At 54.1% G+C, this 26,006-nt stretch overlaps 1 protein-coding gene across 1 annotated transcript; it reads left to right on the forward strand.

Moving 5' to 3' along the window:
* Nucleotides 1-3,155: 3,155 nt before the first annotated feature.
* On the forward strand, nt 3,156-5,307 carry POU3F1 (POU class 3 homeobox 1). Its single transcript, XM_028739245.2, has one exon. The coding sequence runs from the start codon at nt 3,362-3,364 to the stop codon at nt 4,583-4,585; it is 1,224 nt and encodes a 407-aa protein (XP_028595078.2). The 5' UTR covers nt 3,156-3,361; the 3' UTR covers nt 4,586-5,307.
* The last annotated feature ends 20,699 nt before the right edge of the window (nt 5,308-26,006 follow it).

Consider the following 26,006-nt stretch of genomic DNA (forward strand, 5'->3'; position numbering starts at 1 on the left):
AAGACGCTCCGGGGAGATTCTCAGGCTAGTGCGGCGGCAGGAGTGGCGCTGAAGCCCTAGGAGCCGCCGGAGCAGGCAGGCCTGCTAAAGCCCCCGTCCCGCCCCCAACTGACCAACATGGCGGGGTCGAGCTCAGCTGCCCTCCTTGTCCCCTGGAAGCCGCGTTGGAGAGGAGCTGAGCACCACCCCTGTGGTTTCTGCCCCCGATCGCCGTGAGGCTCTCTCAAGCAATCGCCCTCTGCCTCTTCACGGGCGTGGAAACAGCTACAGAAAGAGAAAGTTGGAAGGAACTCAAAGGGTCGTCTTGTCCAGCCCCCTGCTATGCAGGAATCCCAGCACAGAATCTTTGCCCTAGCCGTGCGTGGGCAGTCTGCAGGCTTGTAAAGTCTGGGACTGGGAGGCAATGGAAGTGGGGGAGCGGGCGAGTGGTACCCCCCAGCCCAGCAGCCGTGAAGTATTTTGGCCAGCCACTAGCTTTCAGCTTAACCTACCCCGCAGGGTTGCTGTGAGGATGAAAAGGGAAAAGGAGGAGCACATGCAACGACTTCAGCTTCTCGAAGGAAAACAGTTTATTCACCAATGCATATGTATTGCTCTTTATTAACGCGGGAGGGGGGCTCTTTTCATTCCGAAGCTGGCAGGAAGCCAGCTGGTGACCCAGAGAATGAAGGTCTCATTCATACAACCGCTCATTAACTCACCAGTGGCTCACGTGCCATCCTGTGCCCGTGAGGATGGACAGCCTGTGAGTCACTGGCCTCGGTGGCTCCTCAGGTCATAGGGTGGCTCCATCGCATCCGCTCCCGCTGAGAAGCAGCACAAACACTATTTGCATAAGGTCAATAAACACATCCTGACATGGCTGTAGGCTGCGGGGGGGGGGGGAGCGCAAGGGCCAAAGATAAGGCGCGGGGGGGGGGGGCATTTCATCCCATCCTCCTTGTGAGCAAGAAACAAAAACTAGTTAGACCCCAACTCTGGAGGAGGGTGACTAGGCTTCTGAGATGATGGGAGCCCCCACCCGCCCCCACCTCTCCAACCGCTTGGCCTAGTTTTGCCCAACAAGCATTTCCGCCTGTGTCCTGCTGCTGCCGTCTGGGGAGAGTGTGAAAGTTGCAGGGGGAGGGGGGTGACTGCGCGCTGCTCTAAACTGCTTGAGGAAAGGGAGGCCAGGGAAAGGGGAAAAAATCCTTTTAATTTTTATTTATTTTTTATTTATTGCATTTACATCCCACATTTTTTTCTCTCCAAGGAGTTCAAGGTGGCGAACACATTCCCCCCCCCCTTCTCATTTATCCCCCAAAACAACAACCCTGTGAGGTAGGTTAGGCTGAGAGGTGGCGACTGGTCCGCCAAGAACACCCAGTGAGCCTCATAGCCCAGTAGGAATTTTAACCCCGGTTTCTTCCAGGTCCTAGTCCGACACTACCCACTACACAACACTGCCCGGTTTTTAGATGGGGGCCACCTTGATGCTGGAACTCAGTTCTCCCGGCGCTGCCCGTTCCGTGCTGGGAAGACCCAATGTGTGCCCTGCAGGCAGGAGCGCCCCTCTCCCCTCTCCCAGGGCCAACTCCTAAACAAAGTTCCCAATGGAAAACGCCCGGAGGAGCCCGGAGTGCTGAACCCGGATCTGGCAGATGGGCACTGGAAAGAGAAGCCTTCACGCGAGGGTCGAATAAAACCTGAAACGTTTGTGCCCCTTCCAGCTTCCTGCGTGGCAGTAATGCGAAGGAATGGCTGAGCTCCATAAACGTGGTCCAAGGTGAGTCTCTGCCCCGCTCAGCATGCGGAGCGCGCACCTGGAGTGGCTCAGCAGCCCAGCACACCCTCATAAAAGCAGCTGGGAGGATCGTCTCATCCCCACGGCGTCCCCCATTCTGCAAGAGGAGTTGGGGGAGGAAGGGAACCTCAGCAACACACGAGCCCCTTATCCCATCTTCTCCAACCCGGAACCATCAGACAACTATGGCATCCCTTTCTAGAAACAAGTGACAGGAGAGAGAATTGTAGAGTTGGAAGGGACCGCAAGGGTCATCTAGTCCAACCCCCCGCAATGCAGGAATCGCAACTAATGGTTCTATGAGAGATGGCCACCCGACCTCTGCTTACAAACCTCCAGTGAAAGAGAGTCCACCACCTTCCGAAGGAGCCCGTTCCTCTGCCGAGCATCTCTTGCCGTCAGAAAGTTCTTCCTAATGTTAAGTCGGAATCTCCTTTCTTGTCATTTGAATCCATTGGTTGCTAGTTCCTAGGATTTAAGCTTCTGTCAGCAAGCTTGAGAGTAACGGCCAAACCAGCTCTGGGAAGCTCAATCTCCTTCTGCTTCTCAGAGGAAGCCGTGCGCGGCAGAGCTGTGGAAACAGACATCAGCATCAGGAATGTGGGCAAGGGGGCGAAACTAGGCACTCACCCCGCGCTGTGGCCTCAGGGCCCTCCCTCTGGGTCCATCCAGGTCCCACTGCGGAGACAATTCCCGGAGAACCAAACATGCCTGAGAGAAGGACATCGAGAGCGTTGGGCGAGGAGAAGGGCCGGTTTGCTCCCCTTCGGCCTCGCTCCGGAGCAGAGGCGCCCTCTCAGCCTCTCGCAGGCACGTTCCCTCCAAATTGGAGAGGAAGGTACACGCCGCTCCGCCCGGCAGTTTTGCAAAATCGTGGGCCTTAGAGTTGTTAAGGGGAAGGCACAAAAGCGGGGCGATCTCTTCCTCACCCCCGAAATTCTCTCTCCCCCTTTCCCCACGCGAGACCCTCAGGCCCGAAAAGGAGAGAGAAGCTGGGCAACGACGCGAGGAAACCCCCCGACCCGAGTCTGAGATAGGACCCATCTGGAGGGACTGGAGTGCGTCTTCCCCCCGCCCCCAAAAAAGACCCTAGTGCCAACCCCAGCCGGCAGACTCACCGGGGCAGCGGCGGAGCAGGGGGAACCGGCGCCCGAGCTCCGGGAGGCTCCGCAGACGCGGCGCGATTGCTAGGGCGCCGGCGACCCCGCGCTGACTGGCTGGCTGGCTCTCGCGTCGCGTCCCGTCCCGTCCAGCAGGTGCTGCCGCCTCCGCGGCCGCGCCGCTCCCCCCACGCGCTGAGTGGCCGAGCGGCGCGCCCGGCGCGCCTTCCCGCTCCAATCACGGCCGGCGCCGGCAGACGGGGCGGGGGCGTCTCCCTTCGCCGGGGGCGCCCTATGGAGGTGCGGTGCGGGCTGCCAGTCGCGGGTGGCGGAGCCAATGGGGCGCGCGTGGGGGAGTGGCCGCGCGTGGGGCCGAGCCGGGACTCTAAAGCGCGTCCCCCCGCCGAGGGGGCCCCAGTGAGAGGCGCGCTGCGCGGGCCAGCCGACGACCCGACCCCACGCGGAAGCAGCTGCCGCCATGGCCACCACCACGGCGCAGTACCTGCCGCGCGGCAGCCCCCTCCTGGCTGTGCCCACGCCGGACGCCGAGCGCCTTCACCAGGGCCCCACGTACCGCGAGGTGCAGAAGATGATGCACCACGAGTACCTACAGGGCCTGGCCGCCACGCCGGGGCACCCCATCGGCAGCCTCCCGCACCATCAGTGGCTGCCAGGCGCCACTGGAGACTGGGGCGGCGGCGGGGGGACCCACCTGGAGCACGCCAAAGGGGGCGGCGCGGGCCCGCGAGGAGACCTCGACGGCTTCCACTCGCGCTCACACCTGGTGCACCAGCAAGCGGGCGGCGGAGGAGGCGGCGGCGGAGCGCACTGGGGGCAGGGGGCTCCCGCGCATCACCTGGGCGGCTGCCCCTCGGCCATGTCCCCGACGGCCGCCGGTGGGCACCAGGCGCTGCTCTACTCTCAGGCGGCCTACCCGGGGCTGAACGGGATGCTGGGCCCGCAGGCACCGGCCTTGCACCTGCCCCATGGCCACGCGCCCCACGGCGGTCACCACCAGCACCATCCGCACCAGCACGAGGAGGCGGAGGCGGCGCACCTGGAGGGCTCCCCGCCGCACCTGGGCCACGCGGGGGGCCACGAGCCGGGGTCGGCGGCGTCGGACGAGGAGGCGCCCAGCTCGGACGACCTGGAGCAGTTCGCCAAGCAGTTTAAGCAGCGGCGCATCAAGCTGGGCTTCACGCAGGCCGACGTGGGGCTGGCGCTGGGCACCCTGTACGGCAACGTCTTCTCGCAGACGACCATCTGCCGCTTCGAGGCGCTGCAGCTGAGCTTCAAGAACATGTGCAAGCTGAAGCCGCTGCTCAACAAGTGGCTGGAGGAGACCGACTCCAGCACGGGCAGCCCGGCCAGCCTGGACAAGATCGCGGCGCAGGGCCGCAAGCGCAAGAAGCGCACCTCCATCGAGGTGGGCGTCAAGGGCGCGCTCGAGAGCCACTTCCTCAAATGCCCCAAGCCCTCGGCTCACGAGATCACCTCGCTGGCCGACACGCTCCAGCTGGAGAAGGAGGTGGTACGCGTCTGGTTCTGCAATCGGCGGCAGAAGGAGAAGCGCATGACGCCCGTCGCCGCACCGCACGCGCCCGCCATGGACCAGGACCTTTACGCGCAGGGCGCCGACGCCTCGCCGACGCTCCAGCACCACCATCAGCACCCGCACACGCTCCAGAGCCCCGGGCAATGACTCGGCCCGGGCGGGGACGGCTCCCGAGGACTGGACTGGCCTGCCTGGGACTGGCTGCGGGACCTGCCCGCAGGGCCAACGGACTGCGCCCTCGGGGGCCGGCCGAGAGAGCCCCCGGCGCGGCCCTAGGACAGACAGATGGCCGAGCCGCCCCGCCCGACGACGACGCCGCCGGACCGGGCAAGCAGCAGCAGAGCGCGCAGAGGCGCGTTAATTTATTCCTACGCCTGCTGGCGACCGACTCTCTTTCTAATTTAAAGTCTCTGTATTTATTTCAAACTCCACCGACCGAACCTGGAGCAGCAGCAGCAACAGCAGCAGTCTTATGGCCGGCGGGAGAGACGCGAGAGGCCCAAGGTTTGAGCTGGATGCGGGTTTCTTCTTGCGGGGGGCGGGGGCGGGGGGGCGCAACCTCTATTGCCAGCCGGGCGGTGTCTGGGAGAGGCCGCCTGGGCTCCCCAAAGCGACCCACAAGGGACTCGGCGCTCGCTTCCACTTTGCCCCTTGAATCCGGCAGGCGCGGAGGTTGAGGGACCGGGTCCGAACTGCCAGCACCCGACTCCCGCCCTGGCCCTCTGTGACTTCCCTTTGCTCGCACGCCAGGTCCGCCCCGGAGCCGGGGCCCGTCTGTTGGGCCGGGTCCGCCTCTGTATCATCCTGCTCCGTTTTTATTTATGTTACAGCCAATATTTTATTACTCGCATAAAACATTTATCCAGGAACCCGCCTCGTGTCTTTTTCTTTTTTGTCCCCATCAGCGCCGGAAAGAGGAGGAAGGTAGGACAGGGCAGGACAGGGCGCGAGGCAGCTTCCAAGGCGGCGGCGGAGACTCTGGACTCGGGCAGAATTAAGGCGCTGGGACCCCGGAGACGGCTATCGCTTCCCGCAGCCCCAGAGGTTTTCTTTCCTCCGCCTCCGGCCCCACTGCCTTAAAACTCCCTCCAACGGTGGATAAATTTTCCCGTGCCCCTGCTGAGACCCAGCGCCGGCCCCCTCAGGCCTACAGGAAGTGTCGGCGACCCCAGTCGGGCCGTGCGTTTGGCTCTCTCTATTTCCCCAGAAAACGGTGTTCTCTGGTCCACCAGGGTTGCTGAAGAAAGGGCCCGCTGCTCTTTGAATGCTCCCGAGGGCTCCTCAACTTCCCTGGGAGGCAGCCATGGGCTGCCGGGCTTCTCTAGCCGGTCCCGCTCGGGCGGGCAGAGCCGCTCGCTGGCCGGGTCAGGGCCGCTCACCTGCCTGCCTGGTCTCCGCTTCCCCACGGAGGCCCCTTCTCCGTCCTCGAAGCGCTTCGGGGTGGCAGCGAGGCGGTCCTCCCGGGTGCAGAGAGCCCTTCCCAGTAGATTAGGAGGTTGTCGGGACGAAGCCGGCAGGGGAAGGCTAGTTCAGTTCGGGCTTGCCAACCAGGTTGCGAAAAAGTCAGTGGAATGCGAGGCGACATTGTTTTGTTTTGTTTTGTTTTCCTGCTGGGACCTCTCGGCCCAGCTTTGGGGTCCTTGCGGAAAAGTTCTTTCTTTCTGGAGGGTTTTGAACTCTTCCTTTTCAGCGGCTGCCGCGGCGGGCGAGAAATCCTGCCCCCACTGGCCGCATCTTTTGTTATGTAGGAGCCTGGACCAATTTGGAATCCCCGCAGGGCAATAATTCACCAAGTAAAAACAATCTAGCAAACACTTTTAAGACAACAGCCTTTGAAAAAAGTTCTTAGATTAAACAGTGAACTAATTGAAACTGGGTGGTTTCAAACTGGCGGTTAGGTTCATTTTATTTAGGACAATGCTATAGATGCCTGCGTGAGCTCAGTGAGGCATGGGCACAGAGAAGCGTAAGTAGGAGCGCAGCCGTCTGAATGCGCTTCTATGCCACCTTATCCGCTCATCTCTGCAAGGTGGCGCTTGTAAAACGAGGAGCCCTCAGTGTTCCGAGGCCGATCCAAGAGAAAGTTCTCCTTGCCTGAGCCTCACTGAAATGAAAGGGCGACCCAGAGGGCGGGGAGGGAAGCAGACAGACCCCCTACTCCCCAGCCTAGGCCATCTGTCTGCTGGTTCCCCTGAATTCTGCTGCGCCACACACAGCTCCAAAATTCGCCATTGTCTCCTGGTGACGCCGCTGCCGGGGTCACTTTCTGGCATAATCCGCCTGCCCGCGCTTGATGCAAATGAACACATTTCAGAGTAGAGGAGAGAACATGCATTTGGAAATCTGCTTCCCTCTCTGGATTGCTTTTGTCTTCCTTTTGATAATGCAAATGCCCAGGCGGAAATGAAAATGCAACTTAAAAGAAAGAAAAGAAACCCCCCAGAAAAGTCAAGGAGACTCATTCAAAGTGTTTGTTTCGCTGCTGTATCTCCAGGTCAGGGAGAGTTTGCGGTGGAATCTGATAGCCCAAGTGGGGAAGAGTTTAAGGAGCATCATTTGGGGAAGATGGTAAGTCTTTTTGGAGTTAGTCAGTCGCATGGCCTTCCTCCTCCTCCCCGCTATTCACATATTGAAAATGCAGAATCCGAGGGGGAAACCAGAGGACCCGCAGTCCGCAAAGTCGGCTGTGAAATAGCCCAAGAGAAGCCGGGAAGGGGCAGGAAGCCCCTCCCTCGCCCACCTCAAGCCAGCCTCAGGCCCTGCTGCTTTCTCCGTCCTTCAGCCTGCACCCCCCGCCCCGCCGCCTTTCAGTCTTTCGAGGCCACCCAGGGAGCCCTTTTCCTCTCTTTTCTGTGCTGTCAAAGGTCGTTTTAAGACAACTTTTGTTTAGCCCTGAAATGGCATTTCGTGCGAAAGGCACGACTCGACCAGGGTTGCTGCTGCTCGGAGGGGTGTCTTTTTTTTTTCCCTTGGGTTTTTCTCTAAGCTGCCGGAAAGCAGCTTCCCCCCTCTTTTGGGGGAACCAGCAGCGCGCCCCGATGCGGCTCTTCGGCAGAGCCACTTTCTAGAGTTGTCTCTGCTCTGCCCGGATGGGGCTTGCTAGTGGCGGGGAGTGGAAGGTGCTGAGCCCTGCCACGCCGGTTGCTTTCTCCCCTCCCCGAGGAAAAGACGAGGCCCCTTTCCTTGCGTGAAAAAAGAAGCCCTTTGCAAGAGGTGGGGGACTAAGGGGACTCCGTTCAGCTTTTCTCCGCTAAGAAGTCAGAGGAAGGGACGTCTTGGTCGCTCTGCTTAGGCGAGCGGGTTTTCTTGGGGCGGGCCAGAGGTGAAGAAGGCCGGGAGTCTTCGCTTCCAGGCAGCGGCCTCCTCTTCCCTTTGGGAACGTGGGAGCAGCCTCTGGAGATGTGGAGGGGGGCCGGGGTGGTGAACCAACCCTTTGGCGAACCTTCCGAAGCTGGCGACCAAGCCCCAAACACCTTCCCCGTTTCCCTCCCCAGGATCCTCCTTTGTTGGGGAGGAGAGCTGACCGCTCCAGCCCCTTCATTATCGGGGTCCCCCTCTCTTCTGTATCCCGAAGGCTTCTTCTGACGCAAATGGGGGCCATGCGAGAGCAGAGGGCGGCTCCCTTTGTCTCCCCAACAGTCCCAACACCCCGCTTTTTCCAATGGAAAGGGTCTTTCCTGTCCCCATCCTCCCCACCCCCTCCTCCGCGTTCTGGCCCATCATGGAATGAGCCCTGTCCCCGCCCATCTGCTGCCCCCCCCCCCCCCCTGAGTCGCGCAAAGAACCGGCTGCTTCCTTATTGCCACCTTTCCAGAGAAGATGCGCAGGAGATCCTCTTGGCCTTGTCGGCCAGTTGTGTGCCTGGTGGCCCTGTGAGCTGAATGACTTATGGAGCCGGCAGCTACCTCAGCTGTGGTGGGTCTCATGGACTTGTCCAAAGGGCCCCTCGAGTGTGCGAAAGTGCATTGTCCCCCAGGGTCACGCGGGGGGGGGGCGTTTCTGTGAAGACAGAGTGCCCCCTACCGCCTGGCAAAGGAAGCGCAGCAGAATACTAGGTCACTCTGGCAATTTGTGGGGCGTTGCGGGGGGCGGGGGCGCTTCTGCTGGAAGCAGAATATAAATGAGTTGGTAAGTTCCATCAGCTCACGAATGTTGATGAGACGGAAAGCAGGTTTCGGAGTGATATGGAATTCTGGACACATAAGATGCCGCGGGAGGGGAGGCGGCGACGTGGCTTTTACTTAGGCAGCTGTTTCTGAGCGTGGGGAAGATCCAGGGTAGTTCAGGCCACTGACTTCCTGACATTTGCTCTCGCCGAGCTGCTGTTAAGCAAGCCCCCCCCCCCATTGTCACGAGCCATTTTCATTTCAGATGTGCTCCAAAATCTTTACATTGTGAGAGGAGAGGGCAGAGGGGGAAGGGAGGGGGCGCTCAATCCGTGGCAACCAAAAGGCAGCACTAAGCCCCCTTATCCTAACCCCACCACGCCCCACTGCGCCAAACCGTGTCCCTGTGAGCCAAACTGGGCTTTGTGGATGCCACCAAACGCGGCCCAGTCGTGACAACCCGAGGGAGGGGGTCCCTCCTCTCTCCCGCAGGATCACCCCAGAGAGCAGCAAAGGGGTTGGAGCAGATGGGGCGCGGGGGGGGGAGCACCACCGATTCAGTGGGGCTCCAAGAAGGGAAGGGAGCTTGGCCTCTGCCTTGGCACCGTGTCCCGTCCTCTCACACCTCCGCCAATGGCGCGCTGCTGCTGCTTCTGCCACCACTGCACAAATATAAATAGACGGTGCCTGCAGCTTAATCAGGTGTTTTCCTCGGTGACTCACATCAGCTCTATCTGCAAAAGTTTCAATTAGATCTAATAAGAGCGGGCTTTGTTGCTGTGAGTAATCACAGGAAGGGCTGGGGAATTGGGAGGCTGCAAAGGCAGCATTAAAGTGCGCCGGGCTCGGCTTGCGGGGAGGAATAATGCGCGTGTTAAATCAGGCCTCCTGCATAATTCATGCCACTCGGTATCACGTCCCCTTTTCCCGGGTTGCCCTAAACCAATGTGGCTTCCCATAAAGACCAGGATCATTGTCTGTGGTTGCTGGAGGTGCTTCCCCAACAGCAGGGCAGGCTCTGGGGCGGCGGCTGATGCTGCTCCTCGCTCTGGGCTTTAAGTGGAACAAAAAAAGGGCTTTCCTGGGTCACATTTCTGGTCACCGGTGCAGAAATGCCCAAAGGCTTAGCTCCAGCATTCAGCTCCCTTTTGCTTCCTAACAGACAGCGGCCCTTTCTCATTCTGTGGGTAGTGGAATGCTGTTCACAAGTACAAAGATTTAAATGAGCAGACATAGGATTTCCTTCTAATGCTGAGCTTTTTATTTTTATATTAAATTGTGCTCTTCAGGCCACAATGGTTAAAATGTTGTTTTTCAATTTCCCTTTTTCCAGCAGTAGCCCTTTACATGGAATGATGCATTTCTCACTTGTTTTAAACAACTGTAACCTTTTAAACATAACCATTATTGGAGTATTATTCTCCGTGTTTTCATGAAATGAGCTAGAAAATGTGTTTTATTTATTCATGAGGATATAGTGAATTGCACTTAGGACATTTCAATTCAATTAAAATGTACGTGTGCATAATTTTATAATAGTTCATTTGAACTAAAATAAAATAAAATAACTGGATACACAAGATTAAAATAAATTAAATACCAGGAAGCCTTTTTGCAAAATTCGGAGAAGTCAAAAGCAAAATGTTTTTTTCCAGGTAATAACTTAAAGGACATCTGCTGGAAGGCGGGGGGACAATTCTCATGGTGCTTCGATCTAAACTGAGTTGTCAGTATCTGAAATTCTTTGCTTAACTTTGCCTTTGCCTGGACTGCCATGAATGTTGCTATAAACTGCGCACAAAAGAAAACTTAAGCATTTTGAAGGATTCTTGACAGAACTGGAAAAAAATGCACCACACTTGAAAAAAAAGGTATCATTATTTGAATTACAATCATTTTCTTCCCCTCTTTTAATTTCATTTGTTAAAATGGAGTTTAAAATTCAAGGAGCTCTTATGGATACAACATAAACAGTTCCTTGTTATTCTTAAGGATTTTAATTGTAATCTTGTAATCCAGGTTTTTAATTTTAAAATGGTCAGAAAGGGGTTATATTTAAATCTACATGTACTTCTAAATTATTTGGACATGTGTTTAAGTCTGTTTCTAAATGATTTGTGAAGCTGCACAGAGCCCACTTGCAGCTCTCTAGTTCCTTGGGGCAGGTATTTCAGGTCCTCAATTCTGGCCATGCATTTGGAGAAAGACTACGAATGCCTCTCCCCCACCTCCTGTCCTGTGGCAAGTCTCTGATGGAGGGGTTTTGGTGCAAACTCTGGCTGCTACAGCCCTTTCTCCTAGACTTGGGAGGAGTCACCCCCACAAAGCACTCTATAAGCCTGAGCTGAAGGACAAGAACTGGACAACGGTGGCAAGCTTTGATTAAAGCCCAAATTCCTCACAACATCTTCATTCTGTTCTGTTTTTCACCCTGAAGGTTTTCAAATGTCTGTCACTGAAAGATGCCCCAAAGGGTCCCTGGGGAAAGGGCTGTTTTCTTCTCCTTTGCTGTGCTGGGGCAGGCCAGGGTGGCAGGCAGAGCGTCCTCCATGCAAGTTTATCACCCCATTTCCTCCAGTATAAACAAAGTCAAACAGAACTAGATTGCATCGTCTTTGCGAGTAGGTTTCTAGGGAAAACCTTCACGCAGAAATGTTTCTTGTTCGTACCTATTTTGTTTTTAACAAATGTTGTGGGTTGTTGTTGTTTTTTTAAAAAAATCCTGCCTTCCTATATAAAAACACGCAAAGTGAAGTTTGGAACCTCTTAGTTTGTAAAAAGTAATATGAAATGGGGTGCACACACATGATAGAGGGGTGTAAAATTGTGCATGGCACAGAGGAAGTGGAGAGGTGGAAGTTTTCTCGCCCCCAACATTCTCATAACAGCACAGAAACTCAGTGTGGGGGGGGGTGACGGACGCCTTCTTCCCACAGCACCCAATTAGGCTGTGGGAGTTGCTCCCACACAGTGTGGCGTTGGCCACATTGTGGGGCTTTGGCCTAAAGGAGGATCAGGCAAATCCAAGCCATGGTGTCTGCCTCCAGCCTCTAAGAGCAGAGAGCCATGCCTCTCAAGGCCAGTTGCAGTGGATCAATGGGGAGCAAGAGCTCTTTTCCCCATGGACTGCCTGTCAGCTTCCGAGGGGCATCTGGTTAGCCACTGTGGAAACAGGATTTATTTATCACTTATTTATTTAAAAATGTACACTGCGGTATCATTTTATAAAAATAAAAAATCAAAGCAATTTACAGCAATAAAAACATAAAACTATAAAGTTAAAAACAGCCATGAATTAACCATCGTGGAGGAGTGCATTCCGAAATGCCTGGTGGAATAGAAAAGTTTTCATTTAAAAGTTGGCACAGAAGGCGACTGCTGAACCTCTATTGGCAGAGTATTCCACAGCGCTGGGCCCATGATACTAATGGCCGATGACACTGAAGAATGATGCTGGCCTAGCAGCAAGCCCTTTGGTCTGATCCTACAGCCAGGCTCATCCTTCCACCACCTCCCGGGCAGGAACATGGAGCAATCTGGCAGCTGATGGCAATTTTGTTTTAATTTTCCTTTGACTTTTCCACACCAGAGTTTGCTCCGCTCTAGGGCGGGGGGAAGAGCTGCAAAATGCCAGCTCTGCGAGCTTTTCTGCCCGACTCTCAATCCATCGGTTCAGTCTGCTGCAGAATACAAATATTGCTGGAGGAAGATTAAAAACAGGCCTGGAATGGCAAGCAGCTATAACTCTTTCCCTTCACACTAGAAGTTCTTGGCTGTCAACATCCTAAGGGTGAGAACAACGGGCCCTGTTTGTGCCAAAGCCAAGAGGGATGGAGGCCAGGTGAGGGGCTATGGCAGATCTCAACCTTGCCCATCTCATCCAGAAGGTCTAACAGAATCCATGGGCAAAAGATGGAGGAAGTCAAAGGGAGCAGCAGACTTAAGGAAGTCTTAAGGAGGGTGGGGGAGGGACTGGAAAAAAAATGAAAAATGGCCTGGTCAATTGCTCCACAAAGCCGGCAAAGTAAGGAGCCACTCAGCAGCCTCTGAAGCATCGATAAGATCTAAGGGAGAGAAGTCCCAACTGCACCCCAACCTTGTTGCCTTTGGGCTTGCATAAAACACATCACTACTGGTGGATGGGGTGGGGTTCTCCTAGCAAGCGTTCAGGATCCACAGTGAATGACTTTTTATGCACAGTTGGTTAGAGCATGGTACTGATAATACCAAGGTTGCAGGTTCGATCCCCATATGGGAGAACTGCATATTTAGGTTGGATAAGATGATCTTCAGGGTCCCTTCCAATTTTATGAATCTAGGTCTCATATGAAGCAAATATGATCTTATGCAAGAGAACTGGAAGGATGGCAGAAATGGCAGAAAAACACCAAGGACCTTTGAAGAAGGGCTTTGGCTGTTGGTTGAATGTTTGTCCTTCCTTTCTACTAAATGGTGCTTAACATTTATTTGCTTGCTTGCTTGTTGCATTTATTATACCCCACCTTTTTCCTCCAAGGAGCTCAAGGTGGCATACACAGGTCTCTCTCCCCTTTTTATTTTCACAACAACCCTGTGAAGCTAATAGACAGTGACAGGCCTAAGGTCACACCCAGCAAGCTTCATGCCTGAATGGAGATTTGAACCCTGGTTTCCCAGGCACTAGTAAAACCATTTCACCACGCTGGTGTTCTGTTAACAGCAAACACACACAATGGGATGGAAAATAGCAACTGGAACATAAAAGCAGGTCTGCAAAGCATTATTAAAACTAAACTAGTAAAATTGAAACAATTCAAAATTGAACCACTGCCCATTGAACCAATGCCCCCCTTCACCATAGACCTGGCTTTCTGCTTTGTTGATGGGCAGGGAAATTCTCCTACCATTTTGGAGTCCTGGGAAGGAAAGGAGGGAGGTGGCCTCTGCATTGTTTGATGAAGGTGTTGAAGAAACAAACTGCAAAGCTCTCAGATCTCAGAGTCAACGGTTCCCATGCCTTTGAGTGGCTGGTTGTGGCAAGGGCAGACCTTGAGCCCTGCCTGCCTGCGTTGGCAGTCAAAGCCAGGCTCAAGGGGCAGGGACCTTGCTCCCTGGGCCACCCTTGGAAATTCTGCTGCACTGCCCAGTGGAGCTTTGGCTCTGCCTTTAATTGCTCTTCCTGGAGGCTTGGGAGGTGGGAGCCAGGAAGAAATGCCAAGGGATGATCAATGCGACATGAAATCCTCTTTATTGACCACCTTTCACCTCTGCTTAAACTAATGACGGAGCCTCCACTTATCTGTCCCAGGGCTCTAGGCACATCAATTTCACAAGGCCACATAAATAACCAGGGGTCACAGGGCACCCCAGAGCGGCCTGTCAAGTGACCTGCCTGTCTGTCACGGAAGGAGTGGTGGAGCTCCAGCTACGGAGGCCAAGGTGGGCCCCAGATCTCTCACCAGGCCAGGCCTTGCAGTGTCTGGGTCTCCCTTCTGTAAGCTGCAAACCAGAAACTTCTGGGTCCATGAACCACTGAGGGGGGGGGGGTGTTTCAGATGGACAGTGAGAAGAAACTGGTGGGGTGGTAGCCAGCTAGGGCAGAGGCAAGTGACTCAGGTTGTGTGGCTCACAAACTGGGCTAAAGGCAAGGGGCTCTCAGAGGCACGCAACAAGGCAGCCTTAAGGAGGGGATTTGCATGCCGAGGTGTCACCAACATTACCCCATTCCAGAGCAGCAGGATTTTCTCTTGGGTTCTGCCACGTGTGAGATGTCTCCACCAGTGTACTGGGTAAAGAGGCAGGTGGAACGTGCCCTTCACATTTGTTGCTGATGCAAGAAGGGGGAAAGTGGGAGTTTGCCTCTATTCTCCACCCAGCAACCACAAGAGCTGCTCACAGCAATGAGCATAAGACTCATGGGGAGGGGGTGAGATGAGGGGATCAGAGGATGGGACTTAGATTCAAAATGCCCTCAGGCTGCTTCCAGGTGAGTGTTTATTGTGGGGGTGGGAGATGCTTCTCATCTGTGCAAGTTTTTCACAGGTTCACATGGCATCATTGCATCAGAATCCCATCTTGCACGTACGCACGCACGCACGCACGCACACACGCACACAATTTAATCTGGATTTATCCTTTCTGGACGAACTCTTATGTCAAAACAAAATTGTAGATGAGCCACCTGCAACGTCTGGAAGACCCATTGATAGCACTAAGCCCCCATCTGGAATGACCCTCAGTTGAAAATCCCCTGCTACAAGGAACAAGTTTAAGAAAGATAAAAGTAAAGGGAACACTTCTTGGCCAAAATGGTGTAGAGGCTGCTGGGATCTCTGACCCAACTGAAGTGAAGAAGCATGACAACAAGGATCTTGCAAAAGCATCACCTGCAAGGAATGTCATTTGGGGCTGCACCAATAATTCCAACATTGCAAGCAGGGGGTAGTGCCTGTGTTTGCCCTAGTGGTAGGTCGTGGCCAGTGTGCTCTGCCCAGTTCTGGCCAACACCTTAAAGAACTGGAGAGGACAGAGTCAGAGGAACATCACAAAGATTTCTCTCTCTCTCTCTCTCTCTCTCTCTCTCTCTCTCTCTCTCACACACACACACACACACACAGAGAGAGAGAGAGAGAGAGAGAGAGAGAGAGAGAGAGAGAGAGAGCAGGCAAAGGCCAGAGCAACTCTGGGTATTAGCTTGTGCGATTGATGCACAGGTTCTATGCAACGGCGTAGCTAGAACAGGAGGCAGGGCTAGCCATCCATGGGGACAGGGCAAGCCATCCACCAGACGGGGAGAGCTGGGGCAGGGGTCGGCCACCTCCCACTCAGATAGAGGGTAGCTGAGATGGAGCTAGCTGTTTCAGCACCTGGAGCGGCGCACATGCTGTGCACCCGGGGGTGGGGCTAGCCACACATGGGGGCGGGGCTAGTGTCCCAGAGGGCGGGATGGTGATGACACCCCCTCCCTCAGGGATGACACCTGGGGCGGACCGCACCCACCGCACCCCCCTTCCTCCACCAGTGCAGCCACAGTCAGGAAGGAGGTATGGCTGGAGGCTGCGCACCACACGCGTCCCACACCGCGTTCTATGCTGCATTTTCAGGCAGCACTGGGCCCATCCACTGGAGGGTGTCCTGCAGCTCCAGTGCTGCCTGTGGCCCCCGCCACCCCTTTTCTCCGCAACTGGTTCTAAGGATGCTTCGCTCCATTTTCCTGAACTTGGTGCATGGATCAGATTGTTCTTAGTTTATATGGAAGAGTTCTGGACTATTAAGCTCAAGGTGAGCTGTTCTAGACAATAAAACATGCACCCATTTCCACAGAGGTGCTCTAAGAAGGCCCGTTCAGTGCTTGTCTGAGACCCAGGTGGGAGTCTTGTTAGAATAAAGTTATAAACTCAAACAAAAAGTAGCTGGTCCGTGACAGCTCCCCGCCCCACACTGGCCAGCTTAGCCCTCTAAGGATTGGGGCAAGTGTACTTGGCTGTCCCCCCGCGCCTGCCCCCTGCCTTTGCACAAGCCTGGCCCTAAGTGTGTAAGTTGGAAGGTGGTGGACTCTCCTTCCTTAAGCAGAGATTGGATAGTCATCTGTGATGCTTGCATCGCAGGGAGTTAGACCAGAAGACCCTTGAGGTCCTTTCCAACCCTACAGTTCATTCTGAAAAATGGTGTTCAGAATGCCCAGATCCTATTAGCAAAGACATTCCATTCCATTCCCAAATCAGTCGGGCAGCTCTGTGCCAGCTAAAATAGGCAGAGAGGTCAGGAACAACCCAGCAGTAGGCTCTGTTTCCGATTCTCCTGACTAAAGCCTGACCCTGGAGGAAGGTTCAGGATCCGGTGGCCGCACAGCAGCTCCTCTCCCCCTTCTTGGCAGCCTGGCCAGTGCTGTGCAGGAGGGCCTCAGCCCCACGCCAGCCCAGCGCGCGTCACTGGCTCAGGGCATCCCTTCCTTCTGACGACAGTTGGCAAGCAGCTGCATAGATGGGATGGTTGCTGCTTCCGTCCACCCGAGGCCTCCTGGCCAGAGTTCAGCTCTCCCGTCCTGGAATGCAGCTGGAACACGGAGTGCATTCAGCTGGGGCTGGGCAGGGCGCTGCACTTCACCCAGATGTGCAGCAGGCAGGCGATGCCCCCCTGACTGTTCCAGCAAGGAGAGAGGCTCCCAAAGCGATCCCACGCACAGGGCTAGCCAGATGGGTGGCATTTGCCTGTCTGCATCTGGCAAACACAGCTGTCCCTGTGCCAAGGGCAGTGGGCACATTCCAGCAGCCCACTTCAACTACTATTTATTTATTTCATAAAATCTATACGCCAATTGATGGGGGGGGGGAACAATCTCAAAGCGGTTTACAAAAAGTATAAAATTACACAATCACCACTAAGAAGAATTAATAACAATTTATTTGGAAAACCGTTAAAAGAATATGCAATGAAATTCAACCAAGGGGAAGCGAGGAAGTCACTTAACAATGTTAATAAGTGTAATTTTCAATAAGGTTATGATTTATGTTTGTTTGTATTATGTGTTTGTTTGTTTATAATGTTGTGAAAACCAATTTAAAAAATTTGGAAAAAAATTAATAACAATTTAAGACTTTCAAAAAGTTAAAATAACAATAGAGTAAAAAGAGATTAAAACTCGCATCCACTTTCTGAATCTGTGAGTAGGCTTGTCTAAGCAAGGATCCTTTTAGCAGGTGTCAAAAAGAGTACAGTGAAGGCACCCGCCTGATATCAATAGACAGGGAGTTCCAAAATGCCAGAGAACCTTTTGGCAGCCATGAACCCTGTGATGGCCTGGACTGAAGGGACCCCTCTTGCCTGGTCCTTCATGCTCCCACCACCTGTTGTGGGATGTGACATCACTGTAGCAGTCAAATACACCATTTGCTGTTTGCCCAGAGTCCAGAGTGGACACACAGGGGGATGTTACTCCAGCCAGGAGGACTTCCTGTCACACCTGTCTGGAGCATCCTCCCCCTGCATGTGACCAGGTAGATGGGCATGACCCTGGGAGACCCCATAAAATGGCTGGTCACGCAGCCATCTTCCCTTCTCCTTTCGCTGTTTCACCTTGTTCCATCTTGTTCCTTTGCTGTCTGCTGGCTCTCAGCCAGCAGCACATGGGCTTAGTCCCCATATGGGATGAACCCACACTCTCTTCTGTAACTGCAAGCTAAAGCCTGCCTTCAGGATCACACTGTGAACTGAATGTAAGTAAACTTCTTATTACTTTTAAGAGAACACTGCTGTGTCTTTATTCTTTTTAAGAGGGAATCAAAGGGGAATTTACCAGGAACAAATCCAATCTGGACAAGCCAGACTGGATTGCTTAACTCAAGAGATTCTAACAAATCTACCAACTAGCTTCTTGCGATATACAGGGGAATGTGCTCTGCTACCAGCTCACTAGCAAGAGTGAGGAAAGATAATATTTAATCAAGATATCCTCTCCTACTATCCTCAACATTCCCACACCTGTCACCCTGATGGGATCTAGGCCAGGCAACTCTGTTAACAAGGCCCTCCATGATCCCAAAGTGGAACACTCTGCCCCTGACCTTGGCAGAAAAAGGGGTGGGGATGTGACTTTTCCAAGAGATGGGAGTGATGGGGTTCTGGCACACCTTGAAGCCCTTTCGAAAGGGTACTTGGCACATGCTCAGAAGCCTCTTTTTGGAAGCAGGTGTTTCCTTTTCAGAGGAGAGCTGCATCCTTTGATCTGGACACTTTGTGCAGGGGGGCTTATTGACTGCTTGAGGGGTGCTGCTGTGCCTGGCTGCTGAGCTGCACTGCATCCTGCCCTCTGTAATTTCCAGGGGGGGGGTGGACTTTCTTATTTTGATCTTCCCTTTCCCATTGACTGCTCTTCCACCAGCCCCAAAAGTCCTTGTTGCCCTGCAAACCAAGGGGCAGAGGATGTGCCCAAACAGTGCCAGGCCCACAGCCCTCCCCTATTGTTGCCTTCTCTGCTGCAGGAGCTTCTGCCATCATGGAGCTTCTGCCGGCCATCCCAGGGGAGCTCCACCAGCCCAGCAGCTCATCCACTCATAGGAACATTGGAAGCTTCCTTATCCAGAGTCAGACCACTGGTCCATCTTGCTCAGTATTGTCTACATTGAGTGGCTCTCAGTGATTTCAGGCGAAAGTCTCTCCCAAGCCTACCTGGTGATGCTGGGGATTGAATCTGGGACCTTCTGCATGCAAGGCAAATGCTCTACCACTGAGCCTGTGTGACTCCTCCTTAGCCTTGGACTGGTGGGTTGCAGCCTGATCCAAGGGCAGTTGCAACAGAATAAAAGATTAAGAAATGAGTCCCCCAAATGCATGGTTGGGTTAAAAGCGGATCCTGAATCTGAAAAGGCTGGGTATACCTGCTCTATGGGATTGTACCCCGAGTTTGTGGTAATTGGGCCCCTTTAAAATCAAGTTTGCAGATCTCCATGAATGGAGCCAGCCCAAGATTCATGGGTAGCTGTGATGAGAGATTTCACCTTTGGGGGGCCGAGACTAGGCTCCCAAGAGAGCAAGCAAAAGGCCTGACGCAGGCAGCCACCTCCCTTTGTGTGCATTTATATTATTATATGCAGCGAAGGGAACATTCTTGCCCAGAAGATGCCCGGGGAGGGGCCGAGCGGCCGCCTGAGCTCCCTTTGTGCAGCCTCAGCCTGCGTGGGCTGAGCCACGGATCGGGGTCCTTCCATGCAGCGAGCACAAGGGCCACCCTGTGAGCAGAGCGGGCCTGGGAGGGTGCCAACAATCCTCGGAAGAATCAAGGCTTGTTTTGGAAGGTCAACCCCCTGGCCCTCATGTAGGTGGGCAGCAGTAGATAAGAAGGAAACATTATCTCTCACCACGCAGGTCTGCAAGGCCCATTTCGCAAGGCTGGCACAGGCCACAGAGCCCTCAAGCCCCCGGGGAACAAAGTCCCCAGTGTGGGCATTCAGCAAAGCCTTTTCTTCTGGGGGGAGGAGAGGAGGGGTCTCAGCATACACTCAGCAAAAGCACACACTGCTGACAAGTCCCCTACAAAGGGCACTTGAGCCTCCGGCAGAGCCCCTCATAAGCACACAATTGTCCGCCTGCTGGGACATTTATTTGCTCGGGCAGCAGAGACACCACTCCAAAAATGTGACTCCTGGAACCACAGTGTTTCCCACCCCCATGCAGTGGGAGGCTGGAGCCACCTTAGAGGAGGGGGCCGGTCACTTGAGGACACGCACATGCCTCCCACCCACCCCCAACACATTCCTTGGGACTCCACCCAAGGAGTTGAGCGATTAGGAAAGACTTGGGGGCATAAACACAAGCAGGGCTCAATCTGGGCTTCTTCAATGCACTGAACCCCTGCCAGCCACCCACCCACCATGTGCAGCTGTGCGGACTCCTGTCTCTCTGTTCTGCTGTGGTGGGATAGCTAGCTGGAGCTGGTGACCAGCTGCTGCTGCTGGTGGTGGTCCTCTTTGAGCCAAGGCAACCTTCTGATTTCCCTGTATGGCCAGTAAAACCGGATTCTGTCTTTCACAAGCAGACAGACAAGGGGCTCTAATTCATACTCTTTAGATGAGGTGGTGGGCTGGGTGATGACTTCTTCTTCTGAAGTTGGTAGCTCAGTCACCACTGCTATCCCACCAGGCCTTTTACAATGGAAACCCCCAATCCCCCAGAGAAATGATGGTGCAGAGTTATTTCTGATGCAAGGGGCCTTATTCAGGAGGTGGGGGAGGATTGCTACCCTATGGGCATTGGTGCTACAAACTCCTTGGAAGTAGGGCATAGGTAGGCCTTTTGAGTTACAGTTTCCCGTCTATGGAATACTCTCCCCAGAGAGGTCCGTCTGGCACCTTCATTTACCTCCCTGTCCTAAATGAGATTCCATACCCTGGAAGGTTGAGGTCCACAGTTTAGGAGCACTCTTGGATGTTCAGGGGGCAGCTGTGGCTCAATTTGCCCAATTTCCAAAGTGCATCAATTCCACCTTTCCCTGGAAAAAGAGGTGGCCACTGTCATGCATGCTGCCATCCTATCAAGATTAATGCCTGAAAGATGCTCTTTGTGGGGCTGCCTTTGAAACAGGTCTGGAAATCAAGAGGCAGTTGCCAGAACTTCACCCGGGCTGTTTCCAGAGTTGTACAATCTGCAAAGACTGCCATTTCATTTCTGGGCCCGATTCAACGCCCTAACAGTTTGAGGCCGGGCTTTGTGAAGGGCCATATTACAAGAACTTACTGATATAACATGAACCTGCTGATATCACACTGTGTTTGCCTTGCTCCAGGTCACGTTTCCATTAGAGGTGCACTCAGCTGGGATACAGGAGGCGAGAGTCATCTTTGCAGTTGCAGTACCCAGGAAACCAAAGGAGCCCATTCATTTAAGACCCTTTGGGCAAACTGTAAAAACATGTTTATTTCACCAAGCCTTGAGTGTTTTCCTTCCCTCCACTGCATTTATTTTAGTTAGCTCCAATTTAACATTTAAAAAAATGTGTAACAAGTTCTGCATTTTATTTTTTACTGATACATTTTTAAAGACTGCAAGCCACCATAGGGCCCATTTGGACCAAAAGAAAGGGAAAGAAAATCCCTGGAGGCTGTGCCTGGAGATGGTGCTGTGCTTGCAGAAGGATGAATCCCTGGAAGTGGAGCTGCCAACAAATAGTGGTCAACATCAAAACAGCTCCCCACCTCCCTGCTTGACTCCCACAAATTTACACACCTCTGCCTCATTTTATCTTCTGTCCCGCTCCCCTGTGACCAGGCCTGTCCTGTCCTGTGCCACTGCAGATGAACTAGATCTCACAGTGGGGTCTCCAAGGAAGCTTCCTTGCTGTGCAGAGGAACCAATGCAGTTTGGAAGGAGGGGGGTGTAGGTTTCCTTCACTGACCATCTTCTCCTCTGCCTCCCTGCAACAGCCTGGCATGGATCAGCCACCGCTCTGGGTCCAAACTGGTGGGAAGGTGCTCCTGCTATGCATGGAGGTTAAAACTCATTCAGGTAGTGGGGCAGGCAAGATTCCCTTTGGTCCTCCTTCTCACCTAATTACTACAACAACCCTGTGAGGTAGGTTAGGCTGAGAGGCACTGACTGGCTGCCAAGGTCATCCAAGTGAGTTTCACGACTCAGGTGGGGATTTGAACCCTGGTCTCCCAGATCCTAGTCTAACATTCTAAGCACTACACCACAGTGGCTCTCCAAAGAATATCCTGGTCTTGGTGGACTGGGAGTCTCTTTCAGCCAGAGGCTGGAGAAAGAGCCAGGCCTTGTGGGAGCTCCCCCAAAAGGGCATGGAGGGACTACTTAGACAGTAGGGAGATATTTGGGCAGCTGGGGTGGATGGGTGTAGACACTGCATGTACCAGCAGGGCTCAGAGGGTGGGCTGCATGAGGCCAGGAGCATGGAGTGTGTGCTGGGTTTTATGAATGACTGAGAGGGAAGGAGCCTGGGTGCATCTCTGATTCTCTCTCTGGGCTCAGGTTTGCACGCAGGGTGGGTGTTTGCTTGCTTGCCTGCTTGCCTGCCTGCCTTTGCACCTTGGCAAGGCTGCCTCTGTGTCTGTCAAGGGGGCTGGGAGTGGGAGAGCCACGCCTGGAGCTGGGAAGGAAGGAGGCTCCCTCCCTCCGTGTCTTGGCGATAAACTGCCCGCCGTTGCCAAAAATAAATGTTCACGTTCCAAAGGCGCGCTCAGATCGCACCAGCAGCAGCTCATTAGAGATGCATATCGCTTGGCGGAGGTCCCACACCTTCCAGCTCATTATAAATATGCAGTTGCTGCTGGCTCTACCCCAATCATCTCTGCAATCAGAGCTTTTAATTAGGTTAATTAAATTGTATCAAACCTCGCAGGGACACAGTTCCCTGATGCTGATGAGCAGCCAAAACAGACCTCGGCTCCAGCTCTGACTAAGAAGAAAGCCTGCCTGTCCCCCTGCCCCCAGCTCATGACAATGCATGAGGAATCTGCTCGCCCCTCCCAGAAGAGCAGGGGAGAGGGCTGGCTGGGGGCTGGGGGGGGGGGCTCCTGGCAGGGTGTCCAGGGCAGCCCATCCATGGGGCTTTCAAGTGCAGGTGTGTGTGTGACTGGTTTGACTGCTTGGTCCTCTCCACCAGCAAAATTATTTCCCCAGAGGGGACCCCATGCCACTTCTTTGGGCTGCTCATTCATTCTGCCCTGAAACTCCACAGAAGCCCCCAGGCTGGATTTGGCTGACCCGTCCTTCTTCTCGCAGCACACAAGTTAAACTATGGAACTTGCTCCCACAGGAGGCAATGATCGCCACCAACCTGAATGGCTTTAAAAGATTATAGACAAATTCATGGAGGAGGTTATAAATGACTACTAGCTGCGATGGCTATGCTCTGCCTCCACAGTTAGGAGAGGCAGCAATGCTTCTGAATACCAGCTGCTGGACACCTCAGGAGGGGAGAAACTGCCCTTGTGCTCAGAGTCCTGTTTGCTGGTTTCCCTTTGGGGCATATGGTTAAGAACCATGAGAACAGGATGCTGGCCTAGATGGGCCACTGACCTGATTCAGCAGGCTCTTATGTTCTCCTACTGCTCCATGCCAGGGACTGGCTTTCAAAGCAGCTGGGGCTGGAAGGGGCTGCAGCAATGGTTCAAGGGAAGGCTTGTCAATATGTTCCTGGCACACTGTGGCAGCTGTTATTAACTGCCCTGACCTGCCTGGGAAAGAAGCAGAGGCTACCTTGAACCACCTCCTTCTCTGAGGACCAAAGGCCCCTCACCAAGGACCCAGCGTGGAGCTCCAACCATGCCAATGCTATGACTTCCTGTGACGGAGTGACAGCCCATGTTCAAGCCATGGGAGGCCTCATGTTGACAGCTGTGCCCAAGATGTAGGCTAGCTGCTCCTAGCAGTGGCAATGGATACGAAAGTGCAATTGGGTTGCTCTTTGTCAGAAGCCACTCTGGAATATATCAAACTACGTGCAAAAAGTCCCAAGTTCAAACCCTGACCTCTCCCCTTGCTTTCAGCAAGACACTGCCTGAAACCATGGAGATTCGCAGCCAGCCCCAGTGAAAGCAAGGCTGAGTGAGATGGGCTGGCATGGTGGTCTAGGACAGCTCCCTATGCTATGCAGGGTGCAGGCAGGGAGGAAAGCTTCAGCCTGAATGAGCCCAGTGGGATTGCAGCCAAGGTGCTCAGTTGCCTCCTATCTGACAGAGAAGGCTGCTGTTGCTGCTCTGGAACAAACTCTTGATCAATCTGCAGGCTTGCAAAGAGATTTAAAAAGAAGCCTGCAGGGCTCTCTTCTCCACAAACACACCTATCCTCACACACCTCTGAGGGAGGCCAAGTTCAGAGAGCAGGGATAGGCAAACACTCTTGGCTTCCCCCGATCAGCCACCCAGAAGCCCAGGCAAGTGGCCCCCAAGCAGCCCGGGCTCAGGGCAGCAAGCGGGCAGCTGGCTCTCTGCCCAGCTGTGGCACAAGCAAGTAGGTTATTTCCCAAGAGGGCTCCACCACCCTTTGCCACACACTGAGTCACCTGGAGCCCAGATGCACCATCACCCAGCAGGGAGACGGGGAGGAGGGAGGGAGGAGCTTCCAGCTCCCAGAAACCTGCCTGTTCAGTTCCTGTTACTATAATTATCCCCAGCTGCTTCTCTCTCCCACAGATCCCTCCAGGCAGGCGCTGGGGGCTCAGAGACCCCACCCCATGCTTCCCACTCCAGACTTCACCAGGGTTGAGAAATACAGGAAAGTCCTGCAGTAAAAGAGCTGTATGGGTGACTCAGCAGTCAGTGGTGCTGAGCATTGTCCCAGGGACACTGGAAGAGAAGAGAGATCTGTACAGCAGCCCTGGTTGCCAATCTAGGCACTTTTCTGGGCTTCTATCTGCAGTGGGAAGGGCCTGGAGGACCTTATGGAAGCCTTTTCCACATTCCAAGCATGAATGATGCCAGAGCTGGCCAAGATGACCCCAAATCCAAAGAAACTGGGTTGGTGGTGGTAGGGCTGAGCACCTCTTTTGGCGAGGCAAGGAGAACCTGGCAGCAAGCCTCCAGCAACCCCTTGGCTCAGGAAGCTCCATGCTGACCTGCTAGAGACAGAGGCATGAGAATCACCTTCCTACAAATGGCTCTTGCAATGCCTACTCAGGGAGGAGGACGTTACCAAATGCTACTGCTCACACTGGCTGCATCATCTCCAGGCTCAGAGATGGGAGCATGTTTCTGAATGCCAATTATTGGGGGGATCAGAAGGGGAAGGGAAGTGCTCTTGCACTCAGCTCCTGCTTGTGGGCTCATTTAGGCCTTGCGAAATAAGAGGGCAAGACTAGATGGGCAGCCTTTGGTTAGGCTCTTCTCATGCTCCTCTGCAGCCTTTCACCCTGACAAAACCCTGTAGGGATTGGATGAGGTTGCAGGAAACAATACTGCCCCAGGTGTGAGATGAGCAGGGTGACTCTCTGCCAGATTGAGGGCCGAAAGAGGAAAGGAGGGGCCGACCTTAGCAAAGATTTTGCATGCCTTGTCTAGGAAGCAAACCTCCCTGCACCTAATCCTGGGTTGCTGAGCTACAGCGTTCTTGCTGTAGGTGGGATTGAACACCTGCCACAAGTGGGCAGGCAGACTTCCAGGACAGAGTCTGCTGGGATGTCTGCCCCAAAATGCATTTCAGATCCTTCCTTTCCACTTCTGCCTTATATGTGGACGAATGCAGGAGATTCTGATGGTGTGCATCATACCAAGTAAACAGGGCTCTGCGGGATCATCAGCCTGGATCACCAAAGCCTACTGCCTAACATACAACCATCAGGAGCCCAGAGGAAACTATCAATGGCCCACCTTGAAAAAATACAGGATGCCCCTCACTCTCTTGCCTCCTCATATGGTTGGAGAACATGGGGGGGACAACCAGAGGGGCACTCATCGAGGTGAGAGCCTGCAGCCTGTGGTGAGGGTGTCCCAGCTGGGCTTCCCTCTCCTGGCAGCAGAAACCCATTTGCAAAGGTCCACCTCAAGAATGCAATTCAGCCACACACATTAAGAGCAAAAGTAAACAGAAACCCCAATTGATCTTGCTGGAGATAAAGACCTGAGCCACACCACAGGGGTCTGCATGCTGAAAGCAGCATCAGCATCAACTTCATCAAACAACATTGGCTCAGTTCTTTGGTATCTCAGACGGGAGTCAAGGCAAGCAACCTCTGGCTGAGTGGTTAGGAGCACTCCAGCAGCTCCCTTTCTGCTCTGGCTGGGTTTCCCCCAACCAGCACAGTCCTCTGCAGCCACAGAGCAGCACTGCCACCTGCTGGGCATTCCGCACTATGCCTCCACTGCTAGGCAAAGTCCAAGAAGCTCAGATGGGCAATGCCAGCTGGCTGCTCCTCTGGAAGGCTCTCCCTGCTACCCTATCAGAGTGGCACAATATATTGTACCTGTGGAGAGCAGAAGGTAGGCAAAGCTTTACCCTCTCCACATCCCAGGCGGGGCTCAGCCAAACCCCTTGCA

This window comes from Podarcis muralis, chromosome 7 (assembly GCF_964188315.1).
Source record: "Podarcis muralis chromosome 7, rPodMur119.hap1.1, whole genome shotgun sequence".
NCBI classification, from domain to species: Eukaryota; Metazoa; Chordata; class Lepidosauria; order Squamata; family Lacertidae; genus Podarcis; species Podarcis muralis.

Excerpts from the sequence above, each read along its gene's own strand:
- POU3F1 (XM_028739245.2), top strand. The coding sequence starts at position 3,362 with ATGGCCACCACCACGGCGCAGTACCTGCCGCGCGGCAGCCCCCTCCTG.